Source organism: Periplaneta americana, chromosome 11 (assembly GCF_040183065.1).
Source record: "Periplaneta americana isolate PAMFEO1 chromosome 11, P.americana_PAMFEO1_priV1, whole genome shotgun sequence".
NCBI classification, from domain to species: domain Eukaryota; kingdom Metazoa; phylum Arthropoda; class Insecta; order Blattodea; family Blattidae; genus Periplaneta; species Periplaneta americana.
Genome location: NC_091127.1, coordinates 159,538,913 through 159,564,705, shown reverse-complemented (window position 1 = coordinate 159,564,705; position 25,793 = coordinate 159,538,913). Strand labels below are relative to the sequence as shown.

At 34.7% G+C, this 25,793-nt stretch overlaps 1 protein-coding gene across 2 annotated transcripts in view; it reads left to right on the top strand.

The window, feature by feature from the left end:
* Nucleotides 1-25,793, top strand: part of LOC138709508 (gelsolin, cytoplasmic-like) — a 154,667-nt gene that overhangs the window by 116,245 nt on the left and 12,629 nt on the right. The window contains exons 8-16 of one of the 2 annotated variants that reach the window (XM_069840326.1): nt 3,431-3,529; nt 6,122-6,136; nt 14,437-14,574; nt 16,715-16,832; nt 18,308-18,567; nt 19,418-19,556; nt 21,784-21,878; nt 24,104-24,226; nt 24,616-24,864. In XM_069840326.1, coding sequence (XP_069696427.1) covers nt 3,431-3,529; nt 6,122-6,136; nt 14,437-14,574; nt 16,715-16,832; nt 18,308-18,567; nt 19,418-19,556; nt 21,784-21,878; nt 24,104-24,226; nt 24,616-24,864 — 1,236 coding nt within the window. The remainder of the gene's footprint in view (nt 1-3,430; nt 3,530-6,121; nt 6,137-14,436; nt 14,575-16,714; nt 16,833-18,307; nt 18,568-19,417; nt 19,557-21,783; nt 21,879-24,103; nt 24,227-24,615; nt 24,865-25,793) is intronic. The other variant, XM_069840327.1, reaches the window with a different exon arrangement.

Genomic DNA, 25,793 nt, shown 5'->3' with positions numbered 1-25,793 from the left:
CAAATTCCAATTTTCGTAAATACATTAATATTAATGATGACAATAAATATACGTATAACTATTTATGTAAATTTGTGCAAAATTAATTACTTATATCAACTTAAACCGTACAATTTATAAATGAAACCAACTATCTTACATTGGGGGTCATAAAGAATGCCTTTTATATGCAATATAGAAAATAAAAATTAATCTTATTTGGGTATGGTACATATTAAAATGACTCCATTTTGAATAATACGTAGTTTAAGAATATAAACTATAAAATACTAGGTATTCACAACATGATAAAAGAAGTGAATTGTTGCAAAAGCATAAAATGTATAATGAGAAAGTACCACTATGTGCCATCTTTGTGACATTCATATTAATTGTAATTGTGGCTTTGATTTCTTAGTGATATATTACACTGAACTTCTCTACTACACCAACATCACGTAAGATATTTTTCATACGTTTTAATTGCTGTTGTCACTAAGTTTGGGCCTTTTTATATTTGCCTTCGATATTACCTGTGTTTTTCGTGTTCTAAATATAAGTGCATAATGCTTTTAATGCTTTTTCATATCAAAATAAAGAATTTAAAGAATTTCGCTCCATTATAATGTTCAATAAATAGTTAATTTTGTGAAACTTACAAATGAGGAGCTCATTTTCAAAACGTCTCTTGTCCACCTGATAACGAAAATGAGCTTCCTGTATCCATGCATTCTTCAAATACATACTAGGTTCAAAAAGTTCCCGGAATTTGCTAATATCATAGAAATAACGTACCTTAAACACTATTCTACAGCATTCCCTTCAAAATAGTTGCCTTCCGCAACAACACACTTTTGCCAACGCGTGTAGAGTTCCTGGAAGCAGGCCTGGAAGCCATTTTGTGAAACCCGTCTTAGTGCTCTCGTCGCGTTTGCGATAACCTCTTCAGCATTGAATCTCCGTCCTTTCAGATGACTTTTCAGACGGGGAAACAGAAAGGTGAGAGATCAGGAGAGTATGGTGGGTGATCCAAAGCAGTTATGTTGTGCCTGGCAAGAAAATTCTTTACAATAATTGCGCGATGAGCAGGTGCATTGTCATGCATAAGGAACTAGTTGTTTTCTACCCACTTTTCTGGATGTTTCCTTCTCACTGCGTCCCGGAGGCGACGGAGGATTTCTACGTACAATTCTTTCGTTACAGTACGACCTTCTGGAATGAATTCATAGTGGATGAGACCCTGAGAGTCTAAGAAAACTTCCAACATAACTTTGCCTTTGGAAGTGTTCCTAGGAAATTTTTGCTTCCGAGGAGATGTTTTCGATTTCCACTCTGATGACTGTCGTTTAGGGACTGGGTCGTACAATAGCACCAAGTTTCATCACCAGCAATAATTTTGTTTAAGAAATCACCATCTTCATCAGCCATACTGATCATGTCCCCAGCAAGAGTCATTCTTGTTTCTTTCTGTTCTGCCGACAACATTTTCGGAACTAACTTCTGAGACACGTAATGCATGTTGAGATGCTTGTGAAGAACATTGTGTACACTTCCGACTGATACTCCGACCTCTGCTGTTATCTCTTTTATGGTTTTACGTCGGTCGTCCCTCACAACATTACGCACATGCTGAGCGATTGCTTCATTTGTTGCAGTTGTTGGTCGGCCGCTGCGTAAGTCATCTTTGATGCTATCGCGGCCACCAGAAAAGCGTTTATGCCAAGCATACACTTGAGTTTTTTTCATTGCTGCTTCGCCATATGCTTCTTACAACAATCCTAATGTCTCTGCAGGAGTTTTGTGTAACAAAACACAGAACTTGATGTTTGTACGTTGCTCTGTGGACATAATTACAAAATGCGACGAACAAACAAAACACTATAATAAACAATTGCCTACAACTCAAAACCAACAATCGTCATTATCAACAAACTTTAAGGAAATTACATCATGAATGTTACCAACAAAACAAATGTATAATATCCCTTGTTATATGTTAATACGAAAAATGGTAGTAAATTTCCGGGAACTATTTGAACCCAGTAGTATAACTCTACATACAACTGTCATGATTTGGCTTCACAACGCCCTCTAAACCACAAAAATCTTTCGTTAAAAGTGACTATTGGAATCAAACTGACTTCTGTCCACAGCAGAATTTGCGACAAAATATTAGTTCCAGCTTTGGAATCAAAGAGTCTCGTGCTCCCATTTGATTCTCAATGTACCCAATCTCTTTGGTTTCATAATGTCTCTTGCCTAGCTGGTAAGAAATTTTACCCCTAGACCTAAAACCTTTTTTCGTTATTTTCCATCAAAGTTATGAGAATGGACAAAGGACGTTTTAAGAATAAGCTGCTCAACTGTTTCTCAGATCACTCATTCACAACAGAAAAATATTTATAATTGAAGGGTTCAGAGCCATAGTGAGCCAAGTGCCATTTATTACAAACGGAGAAAGCAAGGGTTAAAGCTAAGTGAATACCATAATTTAATGAAGATTGACATATCATTTAGTTTTGATGTGCATAGGGGAAACTCGGCTAATTCCGCAGTACGGGTAATTCCGCAGTAGTGCATATATGATTTTACTGCAGCTTTACAATAGCGTGAACGTAAGTTTTGAGAGGCTGTCGACAGGAGCCATGTCCTCTGCAGTGCTATAGAAAAAATCAAGTATATTGGTCGACACCTCTGTCGGCAATACAGTGAAACATCGAAAGTTGGCTGTTGTTCGTGTTTTGTTACACAGCTGTGAAGAAAGTGAGCATTGTTACATATAAATGGTTCCTTTTATGTTACTTTCATAATTATTTACTACTGCGGAATTAGCCAAGTCCTATTGCGGATTTATCCGCACTGTTGCGGATTTACCCGAGTTCTTTTTCAACTGTAATGTATATACAACTAAATATATTTGCATTTTAATATGTCTCTTTATCTCATTTGGTAATGAAAGGTTTCGTCCATGTCTACGTACCTTGATAATATTATTCAATAAACATTTTGATAAAAATATGATACATTTACTTCTTAATATTGCTCAATTAGCCGAGTCTCCCCTACTTTATATTACTTGCTATATGTTTCATTCAATTATGATACTCAATTTTAACCCTTGTTTTCTACGTTTTTAATATATGGTGCTTGGCTCACTATGGCTCTCAACCCTTCATAAAATTATCCATTTAATGAAGAGTTAGAAAAACCTTGTTGAAAGTTTTTACTACTCTTTTTAAAGTAAACAAATTTTATAAGCATTATTTTATACAAGTATATTTTCAGATATTTACAAATATGAGAGAAAATACAAATGTAAGTGTACTTTGAATTATTAGTTGTGCCTATATATGCAAAATATGGACTCCTTGTGTATATTCAATTTAATGTGACTGTATTTTATTACCATTTTCTCAATTGAACAAATGGTAAATTTAATATAATATTCCAGGCTACTGTAACGCTATATCGTGTGAGTGATGCAAGTGGTGAGATGACCATGGACAAAGTGGGAGAGAAACCTCTCCATCAAGATATGCTTAACTCTTCTGTAAGTAAATGTACTATTTTTAAAAGGGTTATTTTTATATTTGATCTTTGCAGTGGTTTTGTTTGAGATCATCTGGATGTATAGTTTAGTCTGCAGCATGTGAATTTATTTGAATGGTTTATTTCATAATTAGACTAGATACAATTTTTATTACCTTTTTTTATGTGTTGAATCAGATGCTGAATATCGTAAACCTTACTATCGCCCCCAACACAAGTACCTACTTCACACTCTCTCCAGTATCACCAATATCATCATTACTGTCAATATCTACACCATCACCACTGTTACCACCACGAACACTATTTTTATCACTATCTTCACTACAAACACAAATTCCACCATCAATATCACTACCAACACAATCTTCTATATCACTACCAACTTTCACCACCTCTTCATCATCAACATCACCACCTTCACTTCAGCATTACTACCTCCATTATCTTCCTCAACTCCATCATCACAATCATAAATTGTTTTTTTCTTTGCTTGTGATTTATTTTTATATAGAGGATATTAATTTATTAATTGTTAAAGTTTCTTCTGCTTCTTTACCAGGGATTAGACATTATTGCCTGTTCCAGCCTCAAAAGTTTGCAGTGACCATCTTGAATTTGGTCGCCCTATACTTTTCTTTCCTCTTGCTATTTATTGTAAAGTTTGTTTAGCAATATTATTATTAGATTTTCTGTCCAGATATTCTTTCCATTTATTTCTATATTCAGATATTTTGTCTTCTATTGCATATACAGGATGAACCGTAAATAATGTCATTAATTTCGGGGGGTTATTCTTTGATGAGATATTTCAAACAAAAAAGTTCAATAAAATTTTTCTCGTTTTTTCTTCCTTTTCGAGATATAAATTCTTTTATATAAAACATTTAGGAAAACGTATTATGTGTCTTTCACGTGTTAAATTTTATATTACCTTGTTAACATGTTTCAGCCTGCTATTGACCATCTTCAGAATTAACACGTGAAAGACACATAATACGTTTTCCGAAGTTATATAGTGTTAAAAGTTGTGTAATCAAAATGTATAATGAAACATTTCATAGTATGTTTTGGGAAAGTCATTGATTGAATTCCCAATATGCTCAAGTAAATTTAAGAGAGCAGTGTATTACTATGATAATAAATGATTGAAATAATTTTAGTTTTGTCTTTTAAATGTGCAGAAATGTTATTTGAGCAAATGTAACTTTTTGTTCTGAAAAGAAATTTGAAAATGTTACATTTGTTCAGAACAAATCTCTGCATATTTAAAGGATAAATCTAACATTCTTTCAGTCATTTATTATCATAATACACTGCTCTCTTAAATTGACTAAGCAAATCGGGAATTAAATCAATTGCTTTCACAAAACACGCTATTAAATGTTGTTATATAAAACCATTTTTTTCTCTCGAAAAGGTGGCAAAAACGAGCAAAATTATATTAAACTTTTTTGTTTGAAGTATCTCAAAGAATAACAACCTGAAATTAATGACATTACTTAAGGTTCACCCTGTATATTGACTTCATTTTTAACGTCTAGATTTATTTTTCTATCTTGTAATTTGTTACCTGCTATTGAGCGTAAAAACTTCATTTCTCCTATATTGGACATGTTGGTTCCGATAAATTAATGATGAACATCAATAATCTTTATTTGAAAACCTCTGTAACTTATCATGCATATTAATTTCTTCTGCCTAAATGCGCATATAGTCATTTTTTGTCAGATGCCAGGTATTTCTTAAGTATTTCATTTTATTTCATCAACCATCACCACCACCACTATTAATAATACCAATTAACCATCATAATATTTCTTACCCTTACCAACACCACAATCATTACCACCACTATCACCATTACCACTACCATATTCACAGTCACTACAACCACAATCATACAACCACTACCGGTACCTGTATACACCACTTTAATGACTGTCGCAGTCATTTTTATTGAAAATTCATACTGAATGCAATGACATGTGTAATAAAGTTCATAATAATTTATACATAGCTTCAAATTCAGTAAGATAGATATTATCGATTTCAAAGAAGCTTTCTCTCAAATCATAAATCGAACTTGTTGAAATATTTTGAAGGATTAGTCAAATTAGGTCTTAATTTGCCGTATTCAAACGATGTGGAAGTAATAGTGAAAGACAACGCTGTAAATATTTGCACGTGTATGTAAATTAAACGATTAATTTGTTAGAACTTTTAATCAAGAATTTTGCTCAATCAAATAGAGAATTATTAGAAAAGTTTACATTCAATGTTGGCAGTGTTTAAGATGGATTTTTTCCTTATTTTTTAGTTGTTGAATTCTTTCGTTGCATTATTTCCACATTTCGTTTGACATTGTTGAAGTCTTGCTCTTTTGAATGATGTGCGTGTTTGTTTGCTACATGAAAATTATGACTTTTCAAAGATTTGAATGTGTTGCTTGGAGTTACAGATTTTACTTTTTTTAAATAGTATGGCATTTATTTTTTATTCCTTTTATAATTTATTTGAGTGCCAAGTAGAGTCCATGTTTTCGATGTTATGAGCATGAAACTAATTCAGTTATTATTTTTTATCACTACAGGAACTTGGTGGACAGGTATGGACAAAAGCTATTACCTCATTCTAATATGAATAATCAGGGCTGCTAATAAGGAATGTAAGAGTTTTTACTAACAGCGGGCTATTGAGGTTTAATAAGCTGTCAGTATAATTCTTTGAGGTAAATTTTCGCATGGCTTGGGCTCTAGAACACAGCTTCCTATTGGATTAAATACATACTATGTAAATATGCATACATACTTTAAATGTAATAACTGAAGTGTTTTATCTACAACACTTGATATGTCGTATGGGTCAATGGTGTAGGTTAAGCAGTATAATGATATCTCTCGCAAAATTAAAACATGACACCATCTATTGTATAATATATATAATATATTAGGTGATTATTACGTCATTTGGTAAGTTCTTTTTGCCTTGTATTATAGTATCGGTGTCAGTAGAAAATTTTTAATAACCACAAAGTGAGCTGTAAAAACCACAAGTTTACCAGTAGATTATGTTGCGTACAATAATTCATTCACAGAGCGTGAAAGAAACTAATACGATCATAAATTTCTTCTCTCTTAACTGGAGAGAGTGGCCATCATAGTTCCTATAAAGAGAGAAACTGCAAATGATGTTTTGTTTAAATAAAGATCATTCTATTGTTTTGCTATCATATCATCAGATTTAATATCACAGTTAAATGAGAAACCGATTAAAAATAACCTGTTTGCAGTTCATCTCTCCAAATGAAGTTGCATTAAACAGTTGCAGTAATTCTTATCTCCTTAAGATTATAGCTTACTTATTAAAAAGAAAAAAACTTTAAATTCAAATGTAACATACTGTATAATTAAAATAAAACATTTCATTTATATCACCTTACGACATAAGTACATTGTTTAAATCAAGGTTTACCTTCGAGACAGGGTACTTAATAATATACAGCAAGTTAATGCAATAATTTCTCTTTATTTTTTATTGTCGTTAAGAGGCATTTAATATGATTGCATATTTCATTAGAATACAGATCTTCCAAAATTTCCAACACTTCGATCTTTTACCAGTAATCTGTTCAAGCTTTAAAATGGAAATAAACTCAGAAATGTCCACATTGTGTAGGCTACTGGTACGTGTGAGTGAGTGCATTTTTGCGTGCACATGCCTGCGTGTGTAAATTGATTAGGTTCGGAGCATAATATGAAGTCAAATTTAAGGTTAGAAATTATGAAATAAATCGCCGAGATATTCTCAGTTTGGAACAAATTAAATTTGAACTAATTAAAGATGATGAATACTAAAATATTATATTTTAAAAATATATTACAAAATGTTATTAATGTATTAGATAGCGTATTTTTTTAAATTTCTATTTCACTATAATTTATTAAAAAAATAAATATTTGTATAAAGAGATTCTTTCTATATTATTCCTTGATACAGTCCAACAATACGTGATCAGTTTTCTGGGTATAAATACTAGATTTTTTTCAGTAGACTTGTTGGGTCACCATAATTTTTCTAATATGCATAGAATTGCCCGTAAATTATGTTATATCAATGGTGAAAGTAACTGTATCATTATCTTAGAACTTCAGTAGCCTACAGTAGTTGGGTTGTTGTAGGGTACATAGTCATCTTGTGCATGTAACATAGTAGTTACTCTGTCAATGTCATTCTGTCTCAATGTACATATTTCTTCTCAAGCCTTGTTTAAACTTGCCTCATTCTAATACTTCTTGTTCTTTACAGCTTTCGAAGTTGTGGAAGCAATAGCAGATGTTAATCCATGCCATAGGTCGCAATTATATTCTATTTTATAATATCATTTACTGAACAGAAAGTCCAAAACTCAAACAGTATAGAATGTTATTTTCTATATTATGAATTATATTCTGCAGCAATTTAACAATAGGCTAAATATTCTGTTTCAATAAGATGTGGTAAATGTGATTAATTTTTTCTTAAGAGATCTGTGGTCCTATTGTTTAACATCTAAGACGGGAATAGTGTTTGTTTCCTGCCTGTCTTGTAAGATTTTTGGTAAAGAAAAGCGAATTTTAGGATTTGTTTTTCTGAGTTCTTCCCTTGTCCCTTTTATTCTCTTATAATCGTTGTTCTGTTATTACCAGTGGCGTAGCGTCAATGTAATCTAAAAAGCTCAGCTTCCCCAGTTAATAATAATTTCATAATAAACCTGCAGTTTATGAACAAAATTATTTATTAATTTTAATAGAATTTATATTTAATGCGTTAAATTTTGTCATGCGGCAGCTCAAGATGATTCGTGATGCAGCAGTACACAAGAAGCCTGCACACACCAGCTTCCAAGCAGACCGGTTTCTTACACTCATTCTTCTGTGTAACCCACCCCGCAGATTTTCCATCCCTTTCTAACTAAACTACCCTGGTCGCAAGGCTCGCAAGAAGCTGGCTTTGACATTGAAAATAAGTAGTTTCCGAGTTATCCCTTTTCGTCAGTTGTGTTCAGTTGAAGTGTGTTAGTATGCATTGTGGCTGATATAATAAATAATGAGTGAAATAACAGTTCCTGACACCAATTTACTTGAATTTTTTAGGGCAATTCTATTATCAAGACTGACTTACGAACAAAAGTGTGATCTAAAAAACAAATGACCGACTCCCTTGCTGTCAAAAAAGGACACAGCCAAAAGACAGATGCATACTTAAGTAATGATACTAATACTGCATCTATTGACCGTTAATATTGTAATTTATTTAAGTATGACAGGGAGTGAGCGAATGTTATACGTATACGAGTCTATTTGTTAGAGATATGTGTAAACCGTGAAATCATATTTTACTATGTACCATTTGAGGTCATACCTTATTGGTGTTACTTACGAGGTTCCAACCAATCTTCGACTGCTGACTTGACATTGACTACTATTTATTTTAAGACTATATTTTTGTAATACGTTTTCTCATATTGCATGAAAGACAATTTGAGTTAGCTTCCCCTGCTCAAAATTTCATGCTACGCCACTGATTATTACAATATCACTGATTTTCAGTGAACTGTTTAGTTTGCCTGGAACTTACCTTCAGTACAAGAAAGTTTAACGATCACATTTTTTCAGTGATGGTATGTCATTTTTCACTAACGGTATGTTTCCTGCCATAGAAACCAGTGACAGTACTCAATACCAGTGCATACCACCTAACTTCTCTCACTGGTGATGACTATGTTGAAAAGTAACCTATATAGCTGAAATCTTGCTCTATTTAGCTATATTGTTATGCTCTCTGTATCTGTTGTAATTTCAATGAAAATAAATAGGAGGCATTACTTTCGGAACGACCCTCGCACATACATTTGGTAGTGCATTCGGATTATTTGATGTTCGATTATCGAGGTTTGTCATTGCCCAAAACTTCCCGATGTATTGTCAGCTCGAAATTAAGTTGAGTTCCTTTCATCTAGCAAGAAGATTTACTGAGTGATTTGTATAACACTTAAGCTATTTATTTTTGTACATTAGAAATATTAAAAATTTTTTTTTTTAATCCAATGCCACCAGGTTGTCTTTTCGACATTTCTGGTCTTCTCTCCTGGCCGTGGCTTAGTTGTAACCCACTTCTGAGGTTGGGGCGCCTGGAAGGCGGAGTTACATTACCCCGATGATGTGATAGGATGATTACGAGAATGTGGTGCCAGGAGAGGTCTTAAATCTAAACTTAACCTAAATTCCGGACCATGGACGAACACAGGAATAATCCCCTTTAAGGAAAAATTCCTGTGCTCTAACCGGGAATCGAACCCAGGACCTCATGAACTATAGCCAGAAGCTCTGATCACTAGACCATGAGGCTGGTCACATTAGAAATATCAATATGAGTTTTGGATTTTCTACAATTCCTTCTGTGATGCTAATCTTCGCTGGAATTCTCTTACATTAAAAGTTATTCAGGGCTGGTATATTGTGAAATATGTATATAATTATGTGTTAAAGTGTGTACATTGTCTTCTGGTACTGTGGTAGCTTGTATTATATGCAGCTTGATGAAGCATATTTTATGTGCAGTATGATCATCTCTTTGCAAGGAATCTATATCAGTATTGTCTTTTACTGAAAGGTGCAACTATAATGTATGTTGAATGTTGTGTTGCTCTGCTGTCATATCAAGACTGCTGATAGCATAAACTGCTATTGTGTGCACGAATTATATTATGGATGATGGGTAAATCTATACAGCATTACTGCACAGTGCATTTTTCTGATATTCAGATTAAGTTTTATATTTCATTGATCAAATCTGCAGTGCTTGGGAAAAGTGACCTAAGTCAGTCTCCACAAACCTTTTTTCATAATTTATTGACAACTTAAGCCCGGTTCAGACGGTGCGTGTTTCTGTGATGGATTCCAAGGTGGCTGCGCAGATGGGTCGCCTGTGTGGTCACTCGCTGGAAGTAATGAGCTCTGGTGGCTCCGTGGATGGCTAGCTTGCTGGATTTCGAGGGTAGGTTCCTTGCTATTTTTCGTGATGGTTTGCAGGCTGGAAACCAAAGATGATCATATTAATATCACCACTGAAACCATGTCGTCATGTTCGTTGTTTTCCAACTAAACCTGTTTTTTCTATATTCTTTAGTTTCTAAGAAACAACAATTAAATATCGGACTTCAACTGTTTTGCACTTACGGCTTAATTACTTTATTACGACATTTACTACTGTTAATGTAGGACTTCAGTTGTTTTCCACTCACGGTTTAGTTTCTTTCTGACCATGAGTGTTGGCAACAGATGAAACAGCAGATGATTTTCCAATTTGAACTGTGTGAACAACTACCATCATCGTACGCAACACGGGAGCCAGCCAGTGACCACGCAGGCTACCCATCCGCGCAGCCACCTTGGAATCCATCACAGAAACACTCACCGTCTGAACCAGGCTTTACACTGGTTTATGTCGATCTGATTTTTTTCCATGTTGAATCTTTCGTACACTACTTTTAACACTTGAATATAAATAACTGATTAAATGGCGATCTTACTCGTGTTAATTGTGTAAGCATGTACGGCTTACAGCTGTTTCGGTGCTTCTTCACATCGTCCTCAGAGCCTACTAGATCTCGGCGTCATCTCGAACTTCGCTGCCTGTTGTCTGGGTGCGTTCGATTGTTGAAAAGTGTTGAAATGCGGTGTCAAATAGTGTAATATGCCGAACACATAACTAATGCTAACCACACATACAATAACATAAATACAGACATGAAAATCCTACACATACAACCCAAAAACCAAAAACTCAACACACTAGAACAATATGAAATATACAGACACACTAAAACACACCCTGATCAAATTCTCAACACACAGATCAATTTCAGAACACACACACTATTTGACACCACATTTCAACACTTTTCAACAATCGAACGCACCCACACAACAGGCAGCGAAGTTCGAGGTGACGCCGAGATCTAGTAAGCTCTGAGGATGGTGTGAAGAAGCACCGAAACAGCTGTAAGCCGCATATGCTTACACAATTAACACGAGTAAGATCGCCATTTTATCAATTATTTGATTTTTTTTCTGTATGAATTATTGTAATGTGAGAAAATATACTTACGTATTTTTTTCCAAGCGAGCAGATGTTCCGTAAGTTGTCAATAAATTATCAAAAAAGGTTTGTGGAAACTGACTTATGTCACTTTTTCCGAGCACTGCAGAAATATGAATTGAACCTTTATCAGGGTGGCCAGATTCTCTCGTCAGGAATTCAGGATAGGTGAAGCTACTGCGTACTTTAACTTGTCTACAGATTTGAATTACGTAATTCGGTTTGTAATACAACTGATTTTATTCGTTTTATGCATTTCAACTAATTATAAGAGCCTAAACTTTTAATTTTGTTACATTTTTGCTAGATTATGAAATTTCCTTTGAATTATTGATAAAGTCAGGAAAAAGAATGCCATATTACAGTCTGATTTATACAGAAAAAATGCAACACTGCTGAAATAACCCTGTAGATCATTTGTCTGAAAACATCTGAAACAATGCAAAACCATCTCTGATTACTCTCGCTTGTTCGTCATGTACAAACAGTAGTTCGTAAATCCTTATGTGAAATCATCTAGTGCTAGATTGAAACAGTCATTGAGTTAGATGCTCATTTAGTTTCAGACATTAACAATCCTAGCAAAACAACTTTTATTTTCATATTATAATCTCGTAATGAGACTGGTTCACTTTTACCCTTCCCCGAATTTTCCATCTTCTGTTAGTCGACCTGGTTGGCAAGTTGCTATAGCGCTGGCCTTCTTTGCCCACGGTTGCGGGTTCGATCCCGGGCCAGGTCAATGGCATTTAAGTGTGCTTAAATGCGACAGGCTCATGTCAGTAGATTTACTGGCATGTAAAAGAACTCCTGCGGGACAAAATTCCAGCACATCCAGCGATGCTGATATAACCTCTGCAGTTGCGAGCATCGTTAAATAAAACATAACTTTTCAACTTTTTCCATCTTCTGTTGATTATCAAACTTCGATGTATTTATCCTAAAACTAAAGAGAACAGCAAATTGAAATATAGACTATGTTTGGGTCGTCTCTCTTTCATATTCCTTTCAACTTCGGCAGCGTGTGTCCAATGCTCTACTCAGCATAGGCATACAAATGACTTTCTGGTAAATTTGATTATAAAATTGTATGTACTAAGGTTGGATAAAAAGTAATGGCAACAGTTCGATATTTCTGACATGGCTTTATTCACAGGGGTACAACATTTACGTACCTTCTATATAGTCGCCCCCCTTATTTATTACCTTTTGCCAAATGTTTGGAAAGCATCGAACACCATCAGCGCGTCCATCTTTGTTGATATTGACCACCCTATAGCATGGATAAGTTCATCTCTGGTATTGTACCGGGTCCCTCACAGTGGTTCTTTCACTTTGGTGAAAAGATCGTATTCGCATGGATCATATCGGGTGAGTACGGAGGATGTTCCAGAATCTCCCATTGCCAGCGACGCAAGAGGTCCTTGACAGCAGCAGCGATGTGACTCCTTGCATTATCATGAAGAATGATGGGGTTCTGTACCACCAAGTGTCGTCGTTTTCTCCTGAGGGCTGGACGAAGCTGGTGCTGCAGGAACCTGCAGTAGTAGTCCGCGTTTTCCGTCTGCCTTGGAGATACAGCATTGTGCAGTATTACCCCATCAGTGTCATACGCCACAATGAACATCACCTTCACAGCACTTTGTGTAGGGCGCACTTTCTCCGGACGAGAAGAACCTGGATGCTTCCATTCATTTGATTGACGTTTCAAGTTTGGTTGGTTAGTATGAGCGAGCCCAGGTTTCGTCCATAGCGATGATTCGTCCAAGAAAGTCATCATCTTTCCTTTGGTACCGGTCCAACAAGGCCTGTGAGGCTGCATAGCAGTGCCATTGTTAAACATCGGAAATTTCATGGGGTATCCAACGCCCTGTAATTTTGCGGTAACCCAGAATGTCTTGCAGAATGTGGAGCACAGTTTTGTGACACATTCCGACTTTCGCTGCTAACTCATGCGCAGTCCATCGGCGATCAGCATCCAACAGGGAAGCAAGGAGTTGAACTGTGTTGTCCTTCACGTGGGGTCGTCCTGTACGGAGGTTGTCCTGAACAGCATCCCTGCCTTCCCAGAACGCTTCAACCCATCATGCCACTGTGCGATATGGCAATGCTGCATCGGCACATGCTTCATGCAGTCCCTGAAAACATTCTTGTGCACTACGACCTGGTGTCACTTCAATTTTGATCCAGGAACGCTGCTCTAGTTGTGTAAACGTGGTCTTAGGGCGCTCGTACTATCCCTATGAAAGTCAACGTTCTACACACTGCAGTAGATTGACAGAGTACTGTCGCCGCTGGCTGCACTAACTCATGTAACAGTCCTTGTTCATGTCCACACAGCTGGCAGCTCTCGAACGCACAATCGTCACGTGACAGCAGTGTTGCCATAACTTTTTATCCAACCTATGTAATATACTTTTAACATAATCTTTTTGAAGAATCGAAATTTAATGCTTTAGTCACTTTTGTTAGATGAAAGGGAATTAATATTTTCGAAACAACACGTGGATATGCGATTTATTACTCTTACACGAATAAATCATTTAACTGTTACATTGTTCATTCTCCTGTGCTTTTTTTTGGTTTACATTCTGTGCTGTTGTTTTCCTCCAGTTCCCGCTACAGAGGTTCTATTATGTCAACTACTCGTTTGCTCTTTGTCTGTCACTGTGTTTCCACGAATTTAATTTTATATTAGTCCTTCTTATTAACTGTTTGAGGGACTTGCGTGGGAACAAGTGAAGGGAGCATATGTGACTGTTCCAGGACTGTTATATCTTGGACACAGCCTCATCGGGGATCTTCGTTTGGATTGGGAAGCATTGTACAAAGAACGAGAAAGTTGAAGCCATGAAACTAGCCCAGAAGTTCCTCATCACAAACAGCTATCCTGCTTGGACTAAGGTAGGCCTATATGATTTCATGAAATACCGCAGTTCACTCAATTTTCAATACTCTAATTCTACATTATACATCTTAATTACACAACTTTTAACACTATATCACACGGAAATATGTATTATATGTCTTTCTCGTGTTAAATTTTACCGTACCGGTACCTGGTTAACATGTTTCAGCCTGTTAACCAGGTAGGTAAAAGTTAACACGAGAAAGACATATAATACATATTCAGACTGTAATTCTGAATTATATTGAATGTAGGTTTAATATTAGTCTGTATTCATTATCTATCCAGTTAATGAAATAGCTGAAAAACGGATTGTGCTGATATTGTAGTACAATGAAATAAATGTTGATTCTTTGAACTCACTTTCAAAGCTCTCAAATTTAATACACAATATCCATTAACTCATATGTATATGGATATGGTTCTATTCTGTATATGGAACAATGGCCTTCTCTCTCTTATGCAATGTATTGGATAAGATTTCATTGCAACATAAATGTAGTTCCATACAAATGTACTGAGTTATTCAGCGTCTAAGTGTCACACTCCTTTTAACATTGTATTGTATTTATTAACATTCCACGGTATTCATACATGCTCACAGCTAGAATATGGAACAAGTCAAAAAACTTAATACCGGTATTATTATGAAATCTTAATTTATAGTCACAGTCTAGATGAAATATATACAGACGAGATTTACAATACAGTCTACTAGTACAACACAAAGTTTTGGTATCAATTTCATGAAGTTTTATTGAATCTCATGAATTCACCTACAGAATAGAAGGCGTGAGAAATTAGGTACTTCTTTAATTTGGCCCTAAATAATCTTATGTTTTGAGTTTCATTTTTTATATCGATATGGAGGCTATTAAAAATTTGTACTGCCATATAACGCACTCCTTTTTGATAGCACGATAGACTTGCCAATGGAGTATGAAAGTCATTTTTTTTACGTGTGTTTATGCTATGAACTGTTGAATTAGTTACAAAGTTTTCACGATTACATACGAGGAAGATTATTAATGAAAAGATATACTGACAAGCCATGGGCATTATTTGTAGTTTTTTTTAAATAGTCCTACACGACTCCCTAGATTTGGCACCTACTATTATTCTAATTACTCTTTTTTTGTAATAGAAATATATTGTTACTATCTGTGGAATTTCCCCAGAATATTATTCCAAAACTCATTACCGAGTGGAAGTATGCAAACCAGATTTTTATAATTAACCCTTTTATTATGTTAAAAAGAAAAACGACTGTATGTGGAATATGCTAAAAGTTAACATAAGTATGTATTTAGGTCATACGAAACATGACCGTACAGTTTAAAAGAGATATGTTAACAGTAATAATTTTAATGTGTTTGGTAGTACAAATACATGGTGAGATGAGGGGAACATTAGGGTATGTAAAAATCCACGAAATAATTCAGGTTATCCTTTTATAAGATAATAACTAAGTATACAGGCCATAAGCAATGTCATTAATTCCAAGGGGTTATTCTTTGAGATATTTCAAACAAAAAAGTTAATATAATTTTTCTCGTTTTTTGCTTTCTTTTCGAGAAAAAAAAATGAAACATTTCATAGCGTGTTTTGGGAAAGCCACTGAATTAATTCCCAACATGCTCAGTCAGTTTAAGAGAGCAGTGTATTATGATAATAAATGACTCAAAGAATTTTGTTTTGTCCTTTAAATGTGCAGAAATTTTATCTGAAGAAATGTACTGGTAACTGGTGATACTGTAGTCTTAGTCATATCTTGGTCGCCCTATAGCAATATTTACAAGTTTATTATACTTCAACATTTATTTCTTCATAAAACAAACCCTTTTTAAAACCATGTTTCTCATTGAACCTTTGCATTTACAAATAGAAGCGAGACAATTCTACAGTCTTGAAAGTGTGATGCTTGTTTCTGTCAATTCTTTATTCATTCCTAATGTTTACTATGTATCGACAATTGATTAAATATTATAAAAACTTTCTATACTTTCTTTCAATTAAAAATTAATTCTCACGTTTCTTTGTACAGTATAATGTTTTCGTAATAGTAAACACATTAACTTTATGTAGTATATTACAGATGGTATTAAACATTTACTAATCTGATATAAAATAATTTAGGTTCAAAGAATAGTGGAAGGTGGAGAGCCTTCTACGTTCAAACAGTACTTCAGTGGCTGGAGGGAGGCAGAAGATCAAATTGGACTGGGACGAGTCTTCACTTTGGAGCAAATTGCAGGTTAGATAGGCCTACTGGTATTGATGACAAAGATGACTTAAAATTCAGGTTTTGTTTCTAAACACTAAAAGTAGTGCAATGTGCAACATTTATCGTGTAGGGACGAGACAGCCCGATTCGGTCACCATTGCAAAACTTTGTCAATGACTAATGAATTAATGATATTATTAAACTAATTAAATTAAAATTTAAATATCTTCACTGTTTAAATATTGAAATTATGTGGTATCGTAAAACGGGGTGACTTGATACACTGGGGGACTTGATACGTTTTGTAGGTGATGTTTTGATGTTTTGGAATGAAACATCAACCTACAAAACGTATCATGTCCCCCCAGTATATCAAGTCACCCCATTTTATATGCTGGGGGACTTAATACGTTGATGTTTCGAAACATCAACCTACAAAACGTATCAAGTCCCCCCCCCCCACAGTGTATCAAGTCACCCCGTTTTACGTAGAAATTTGGAAATGGTGTAAATCCTGTCAGAACTAGTCACTTAGGTAAAATACCACATAATTTCATTATTTAATACAGAGAAGTTATTTAAGTTGTTAATTTAACAAGTTTAATAATAATAATAATAATAATAATAATAATAATAATAATAATAATCCAGTATGCTCTCAAAAAAGCTGAAAAGTTAGAATCTATAAAACAGTTATATTAACAGTTGTTCTGTATGGTTGTGAAAATTGGACTCTCACTTTGACAGAAGAACAGAGGTTAAGGGTGTTTGAGAATAAGGTGTTCAGGAAAATATTCGGGACTGAGAGAGATGAAGTTACAGGAGGATGGAGAAAGTTACACAACACAGAACTGCACGCATTGGACATAATTAGGAACATTAAATCCAGACATTTGAGATGGGCAGGCATGTAGCACGTATGGGCAAATCCAGAAATGCATATAGAGTGTTAGTTGGGAGGCCGGAGGGAAAAAAACCTTTGGGTAGACCAAGACGTAGATGGGAGGATAATATTAAAATGGATTTGAAGGAGGTGGGACATGATTGTAGAGACTGGATTAATCTTGCTCAGGATAGGGACCAATGGCGGGCGTATGTGAGGGTGGCAATGGAACTCCGGGTTCCTTAAAAGCCATAAGTAAGTAAGTAAGTAATAATAATAATAATAATAATAATAATAATGTAATGAGTAAATTTATTATATTTTTTTCTGATATATAAAATAGCTAGATCAATAATTAAATGATATTAGGATGTAACACGTACGGTACAATATACAAAATAATGAGTTGTAACAATTCTTTCGCTTGCTATTGTAACTTGTTATTTATCTTCCAACTTTTCTATCATTCATTTTACTTTAAGTAAGTTGTTGCAAATGTAAACAGCAATATTTCTGAAAATACAGATATAAACAGTCTTGATATTGTGTTCCAAAATATGAAACATAAAATACTGTATATAATCGACTAGTAATATTTCAGACATATTATTCTTATTTACAGCTAGTATGCCGGAGCCAGATTTTGACCCAAGCAGTCTGCATGCTGGAAAACTTCGTTCCTTGGCCAAAAGTGGTGGAAAAGCTTTTGGGTTCATGCCTGATGATGGTTCAGGAAAAAGTGAAATCTTTCGTGTTGAGAATTTTGAGCTTGTGCCGGTAGATCCAACTACTCACGGCTTTTTCTTTGGTGGTGATTCCTATGTTATCAAATATACCTACGAAAAGAATGGCCGTGAAAACTATATCATCTACTTTTGGCAGGTATGTGCAAGTAAATGTTATTGGATTTATATAATATATATATAATTTATTTCCAAGAAATAGTCTGCCCAGGCATCCTGGGTTGCCAAAAACACAGAATAACACACATATAAGAATAGTAACGATTACAGTAAAATAGATGAGTCAAAGTGAAATTTGAACTATGAGCTTAAATTTAAGAAATAATAAATTTCTACATATATTTGTAACAATCATACACTAACGAATAGAAAAGGGGAGGGATTATGATATTCCGTATAAATGATTTTTCAGAATTGCCACAGACTCTTTAATGGTTGAAGTAATTATTTTTGGAATGATGTCACGGATTCCAAATATTTTGATAGTGTTTACAGTTGATCGTGGGATGGTGCCCCTCACTCCGATCATTAAACCATGTACTTCCCAGGTGCCTTCCATCTGATATTTTTCTCGAAAATACGGAATAGTAGGCTCACAAATTTGTTGTTTCTCTTTGTTGACCTCGGATGGTTGGGTCTGGCTCATCTCAAATCTAACAGTTGGGTCCAGTATAAAGCCTTTACTATTAGTCTTGTCTAGAGCCACGATGTGCGCTCTTCTAATTCCGCCGCCTTCAGACGCAACGCAGTGCACCTCTTCATGGACCTCGAAGGATCTTTTTCTAAGGGCTTGTGCTATTAGTTTTCGGATGTTATGATGGCGTGAATTTCTCAGGCTTTCTCCATGCTGACAGGATCCTAGGACGTGTGCTATACTATTTAATTAATTTACATCCTCATAAACTTTACTGTCAGTTTCTTCTTCTTTTTACAAAAACTTTGAATTATGGTTGATATTTTAATGTATATAATGTACTGTATCTACATAGGGTCGGGACAGCACGCAAGATGAGAGAGCTGCGTCTGCAATCCACGCTGTTCGACTGGATAATGAACTTGGTGGAAAGGCTGTACAAGTACGAGTCACTCAGGGCCATGAACCTAGGCACTTCTTGCGAATCTTCAAAGGTAAGAAAATAAGAAACATACACAATTACTTATTTATAAATTTAGAGTTTTATAATATTTACACCTTTCTTTTCCATTCTTCGTTTATTGCAATTCTGTGGTGTTTTGGTAAAGGGGTATAAGTCATTTTTTGTCCAAATGGAATTTTGTTCCCCCGGGGAATACACATGTTAAATTCTACAAGTGGGTGTGCAAAAAACAAAAGAATACTCATATTGATGTGTTTTATCTATGTAGAAAATTATTTGCAATAAGGGTTCGATGTTTAATTTTCATTTAACTGAAAACTCATTTTTATGACTTATCTCCCTTTTACCAAATACCACAGAATTCTTCTCTTACTTCATGTAGGCTGTAATGTTTAATGAAGAGGCTTGTGTCATTTGCGACTGTCTTATTTGTACTCCATTCATTCATTCATTCATTCATTCATTCAGTCAGTGTTCTGCCTTGCTCTTTGTCTCATACGATCCATGTATCTTAATGTCGTGTATCGTCTCATATCTTCTTCTGCCCCGAACTCTTCTCCTGTTCACCATTCCTTCCAGTGCATCCTTCATTAGGCAGTTTCTCCTCAGTCAGTGACCCAGCCAATTCCTTTTCCTATTCCTGATCAATTTCAACATCATTCTTTCTTCACCCACTCTTTCCAGTATAGCTTCATTTCTTATTCTGTCTGTTTATTTGGACTATGTATGATGAATTTATTTAGATGGTGTATAGAATGATTTCATTCCCTACCAAGATTAAAGAATTGAAATTTACGTCATATAGTTATATTGTGGATAGATTTCTCTGCCCCAGTATTTGAATTCTTTACACTGAGAGAATAAGGTTTATATTGATCATATGTGAAGATGTCCGTAATTGGGGTGTTGATCAAAAAACTATTCAACAAATGTTATTATGACAGCCATTAAGACATTATGCAAATTCATATTTTATTCTCCATCGAATTAAGTCTGTTTTATTATTGTATTGTATTGTATTTTATTTATTAACATTCCATGGTATCCATACATTGCTTCACAGCTAGAATATTGAACAAGTCAAAAAACTTAATACTGTCATAAAGTCTTAATTTATAGTCACAATCTAGATGAAATATATACAGACGAGATTTACAATACTATAGTCTACTAATACAACACATAGTTTTAGTATCAATTTCACGAAGCATTATTGAATGTCATGAATTCACCTACAGAATAGAAGGCGTGAGAAATTAGGTACTTCTTTAATTTGGCCCTAAATAATCTTATGTTTTGAGTTTCATTTTTTATATTGATAGGGAGGCTATTAAACATTTTTACTGCCATATAACGCACTCCTTTTTGATAGCAAGATAGACTTGTCGATGGAGTATGAAAGTAATTTTTTTACGTGTATTTATGTTATGAACTGTTGAATTAGTTACAAAGTTTTCACGATTACATACATGGAAGATTATTAATGAAAAGATATACTGACAAGCCACGGGCATTATTTGTAGTTTTTTTTTTTAATATTCCTACACGATTCCCTAGATTTGGCACCTACTATTATTCTAATTACTCTTTTTTGTAATAGGAATATACTGTTACTATCTGTGGAATTTCCCCAGAATATTATTCCAAAACTCATTACCGAGTGGAAGTATGCAAAGTATATTGTTTTTAAGGTATTGATATTTACTATCTTTTGCATATATCTACTGTAATAGCAAAACATACTGAATTTAGTTTGGGGGTAATTTCTTTAATATGATTTTTCCAATTTAATACATTATCGATTTTTAAGCCAAGAAATTTGGTTGTTGTTGTTTCTAATAGGGATTATTGTTAATTATTGCGGTAGAAATTTGCGAGGTTGAATTTGGACATGATTTAAATTGAATTATGTTAGTTTTGTTACAATTTAATACTAATTTATTGACCGAGAATCAGTCATATTTTGAAGAGAATTTCCTCTGTTGAAGATTGGAATGTGTTGGAGTTATTGGCTGTAATTACTATACTCGTGCCATCTGCAACTAATATGGGATGTCCTACATCTTTTATTAGGGAGGCAAGATCATTTATGAACACTAGAAAAAGTAGGGGACCTAATATTGATCCTTGAGGAATTCCATTATTAGTAGTTCCCCATGTCGAAGCAGATTTCATAGTTGTGCAGTATAATATAATGTATTACCAGTATTTATTTACGATATTCCATGCAGTACACGAATTATTTATTTACATTTTAGGAAAGATGATTGTCTTTCTGGGTGGTAAAGCTAGTGGTTTCCGTAACCTCCGTGACCATGACACATACGACGTGGACGGGACTAGATTCTTCCAGGTAAGTATTAAGTATTATTGATGCTATACATTGTTTTTTCAGTTTAAGGTGTACCGGTAATCTTTCAAAAGTAATGGTTTATACACTTGAGACTTTATAGTGATGTGGATGTATTTGAGGCTGGCTAGTAGTACGGGTATATTGATTCTAGTCGATTGTTCCTAGTAATGTCAATATCGCCTATGCGCATTTGCCTATTGATCCGGAGCTGTGTTCAGTAGTGAGTTCGATTCCTGCTTGGGCTCATTACCTGGCTGGGATTTTCCAACATTTTCTCCAATTGTAAGGCGAATGTCAGGTAATCCATGGCGAATCCTCGGCCTCATCTCGCCAAATACCATCGCACTATCACCAATTCCATCGATTAAATACTGCAGTAATGGTTGATTTCACCTTACAAAATCCATTTTGGGAAGAGTGAATTGTATTACAATTTTTTTAATTAATCTAACCTTCTTAGCATAGCCTTTTCTATAATTGTATAATGAGTGTAGAAGTGACACTAGTCTATAATTTTCGATAATTTTCCTTTCTCTTTTTCTTTTTATACATTGGCATAATTGCAGTTTTCAGTATATCCGAAACTCCCCTGATTCAAAGGTTGAATTGATGAAGTGGCATACTGGTTCACAAATAGCATCGCTACAATATCTAAAATAATGTCCGTTCTTCCGTCATAACCTGCTGACGATTTCCTTTTCAGTATTTTTAAAACACTTTTATTTTCTGATATTTTTATTGGAGCTAAAAAAATTTATTCTTTTCATATTTTATTAATTATATCCATATCTCTATAATTTGCAGTATTTCGTACTAGTTGTTCATCCATAGACCTGCCACTAAAATAAATTGAAGGCAGAAGAATTACTTTCATCATGCATAGCATACTGTAGCATCGAAATATGTCTAAAATAAACATTGAGTATATGACACAATAATAAGAGCGCTGTAACATATGGTAAAATTAGAGAAATCATGAGTATGTCTCATACTATTGCCAGCGACATCAAAACTAAATATCTTCCATAATTTGAACACATACAAAAATTGGACTACCAAAACAAGTTAGAGAGGGAAACAAGGGAGATCTGAAGAGAAAGGATCAATAAAGGAATGTGTGAAATGGTCTACAGACAGTTGGAGAGAAAATAAAAAAATGTAGTACTACAGTAATTATAAAACTGATGTGTATGCTTTATTGTTTTACATCTATCTATCTTCGTAGTGTATCCAGCTATTCGATGACAACACGTGTTCCACTATGTTTCACTATGAATTTCCTCTTCTTACAAATGATGGGTAAAAAGCACGATGCTGGTTGTATATTTCAGCAGCCACATTCCAAAGATGAGGTTATTCAGTATATATTGGAGAGAATTGTCCAAGGTTACAGGGATTGCAGATTTTGGATTAGTTCTTGGCTAACTCGTGTTTTTTTCGACTCTAATGGTATTAGAGCATTCGAGGCCTAGGAGATCATTTCCTCTATCCTTTTCCTATATATCTATGAATACTTAATAAACCCTCGTAGATACTCACCTAGTGATGGTGAGGTAGCTTCAATCCTTTACATTGAGTTAATAAATAATCAAGAGGTACCTACATAAGCTGTAAAAACATCTACTACAGCCCCACTCTTTTTCACTAACAATGATGGATGATCTCAATGTAAAATGTTCCGGAGATAAAATAGTCCCTTTATTGTTTTACAAGATACGGTAATATTTGTGTCAGACTAAGCAATATCATTACGTGTTCAATCTGAAAATGAATAAACATCCCTTGAAAAAATCAAATCCTAGCATGGCATATGTGTAATTACATATTTTTTTACCGGCTAATGAATGGGTATGAAATTTACTGATTATTTTAAGAATGCGCAATATGTAACTATACATTTTTAATTCCATAAATAATAGTAATGTGCTTCAAATTTTAGAAAATTTAAATTATTATTATTATTATTATTATGTTACATATTTACTCATGAATTTCTTATACATACTCGTAAAAGGTAAAAAAAGGTAAAGGTATCCCCGTAACATGCCATGAAGGCACTTGGGGGCATGGAGGTAGAGCCCCATGCTTTCCATGACCTCTGCACTAGAATGAGGTCGTAAAATTATTAATTGATCAGTTGTTCTTATGTACTGTATGTACTTTTATAATAAGCCTATAAACATTTTAATATTTTGTATTTACTGGTTTATGTTATTTAACCATAGGTACGGGGTACATGTGCAGATGATGTGCGGGCAGTACAAGTACCAGAAGTATCTGCATCCCTCAATTCTGATGACGTTTTCATTCTTGAAACACCAAGCAAAACTTACCTTTGGATAGGAAAGGTAATGTATTCATTCAAATATCTTATGTGCTAAGTGCTAAAAAAAATGTCATATTAGTACTTTGTCATATTACCAATACCATACATCCTTTCATTTCCATTCGGGAAATAGTGTGTTAGCGCTACTCATGGCAACGCAGTTTCACTTAATTGGCTGATGATTTCTCAATAGATTCTATAAGAATATTGAATGGAGCAACTGTAGCGCATGTTTACTTCGCATATTTCGACTTTATTTGCCATTTTCATTCCACCATATGGTTATCTCATTGTCTCTGAATGATTTCTATGTTTTTGGAAGACCATTAAATAAAACATCTCTAGTTTTTGAAGTACGCATTCATGGAACTAATAAATTGATGATAATTTGTCTGTTTTATGTTGTTCCAGGGTGCTAATGACGAGGAGCGAGAAATGGCACAAAATGCAACCAGTCTTGTGACTCCAGACCGCGAACCTGTTGTCGTGAATGAGGGAGAAGAGCCTGCGGAGTTCTGGAGTGGCCTAGGTGGAGAAGCAGAGTACAACAAGGGTTATGATGGCCAGGGAACTCCATTATTGGTACCCCGACTTTTCCATTGCCATGTATCACCAACTGGCAAGCTTAGGGTTGAGGAAATAACACATTTCAAACAAGAGGTGAGATGTTAATTATATTTACTTATTTATTTATTTATTTATTCATTTATTCATTCATTCATTTATTTGCTGTTATTTCCTCAGAAGTTTCCTTCATTCATTCATTCATTTATTCATTCATTCTTTTATTCATTCATTCATTCATTCATTCATTCATTCACTGTTGTTTTATAGTCATTGTGATTTGTGATTACAGCATAAGTGCATAATTCCTTCGTCAATCGTTGCTAGCAACTTTAACACTCCCAGACACAAAAAATGTCCGATCTCCTGTAGCTTATCTTTCCTGTCTTCATGTATTCCAAAAACTTAATATTACAAATGTGAGTGTATTGAAATGATCAAAATAGCATTTCATCAAGGTAAGTACTTGGCAGATGAATATTCTTTTTTTGTTGCATCTCTGCTCTCGATGTACAGATGCCTCAAACTAGCAAGCTGTCTCGTTCGCGCAGGCGCATACAGCACTTATCCCCTACCACTGTCCGCTTACTGCTGTGCACTGTGGACTAGAACGGTACAGCTCAGTTCTAATAACAGTTGAGAAGGCTGCATAGGGAGGGTACATCTTGAATACATTGTCAAGAGGTCAACTTTTCAGATAATATGACTATACCTGGGTATCGGAGCCTAGGTGGGCCCCCTCCGTTAGCTCTACTACTTCCCCTCTCCAGGCAGCTTCCTAGTTTGAGGCATCTGTATAACACGTGATTTTTTTTCGAGTACACAGTCCATAATTTACTGATACGATTGATTCATTAAATTCTGTATTGAGATACAGTATCAGTCATGCACTGAAAATGCATATACTCCTTATATTCCATGTTGAATCTTTCGTACACTACTTTTAACACTTGAATATAAATAATTGATTAAATGGCGATCTTACTCGTGTTAATTATGTAAGCATGTGTGGCTTACAGCTGTTT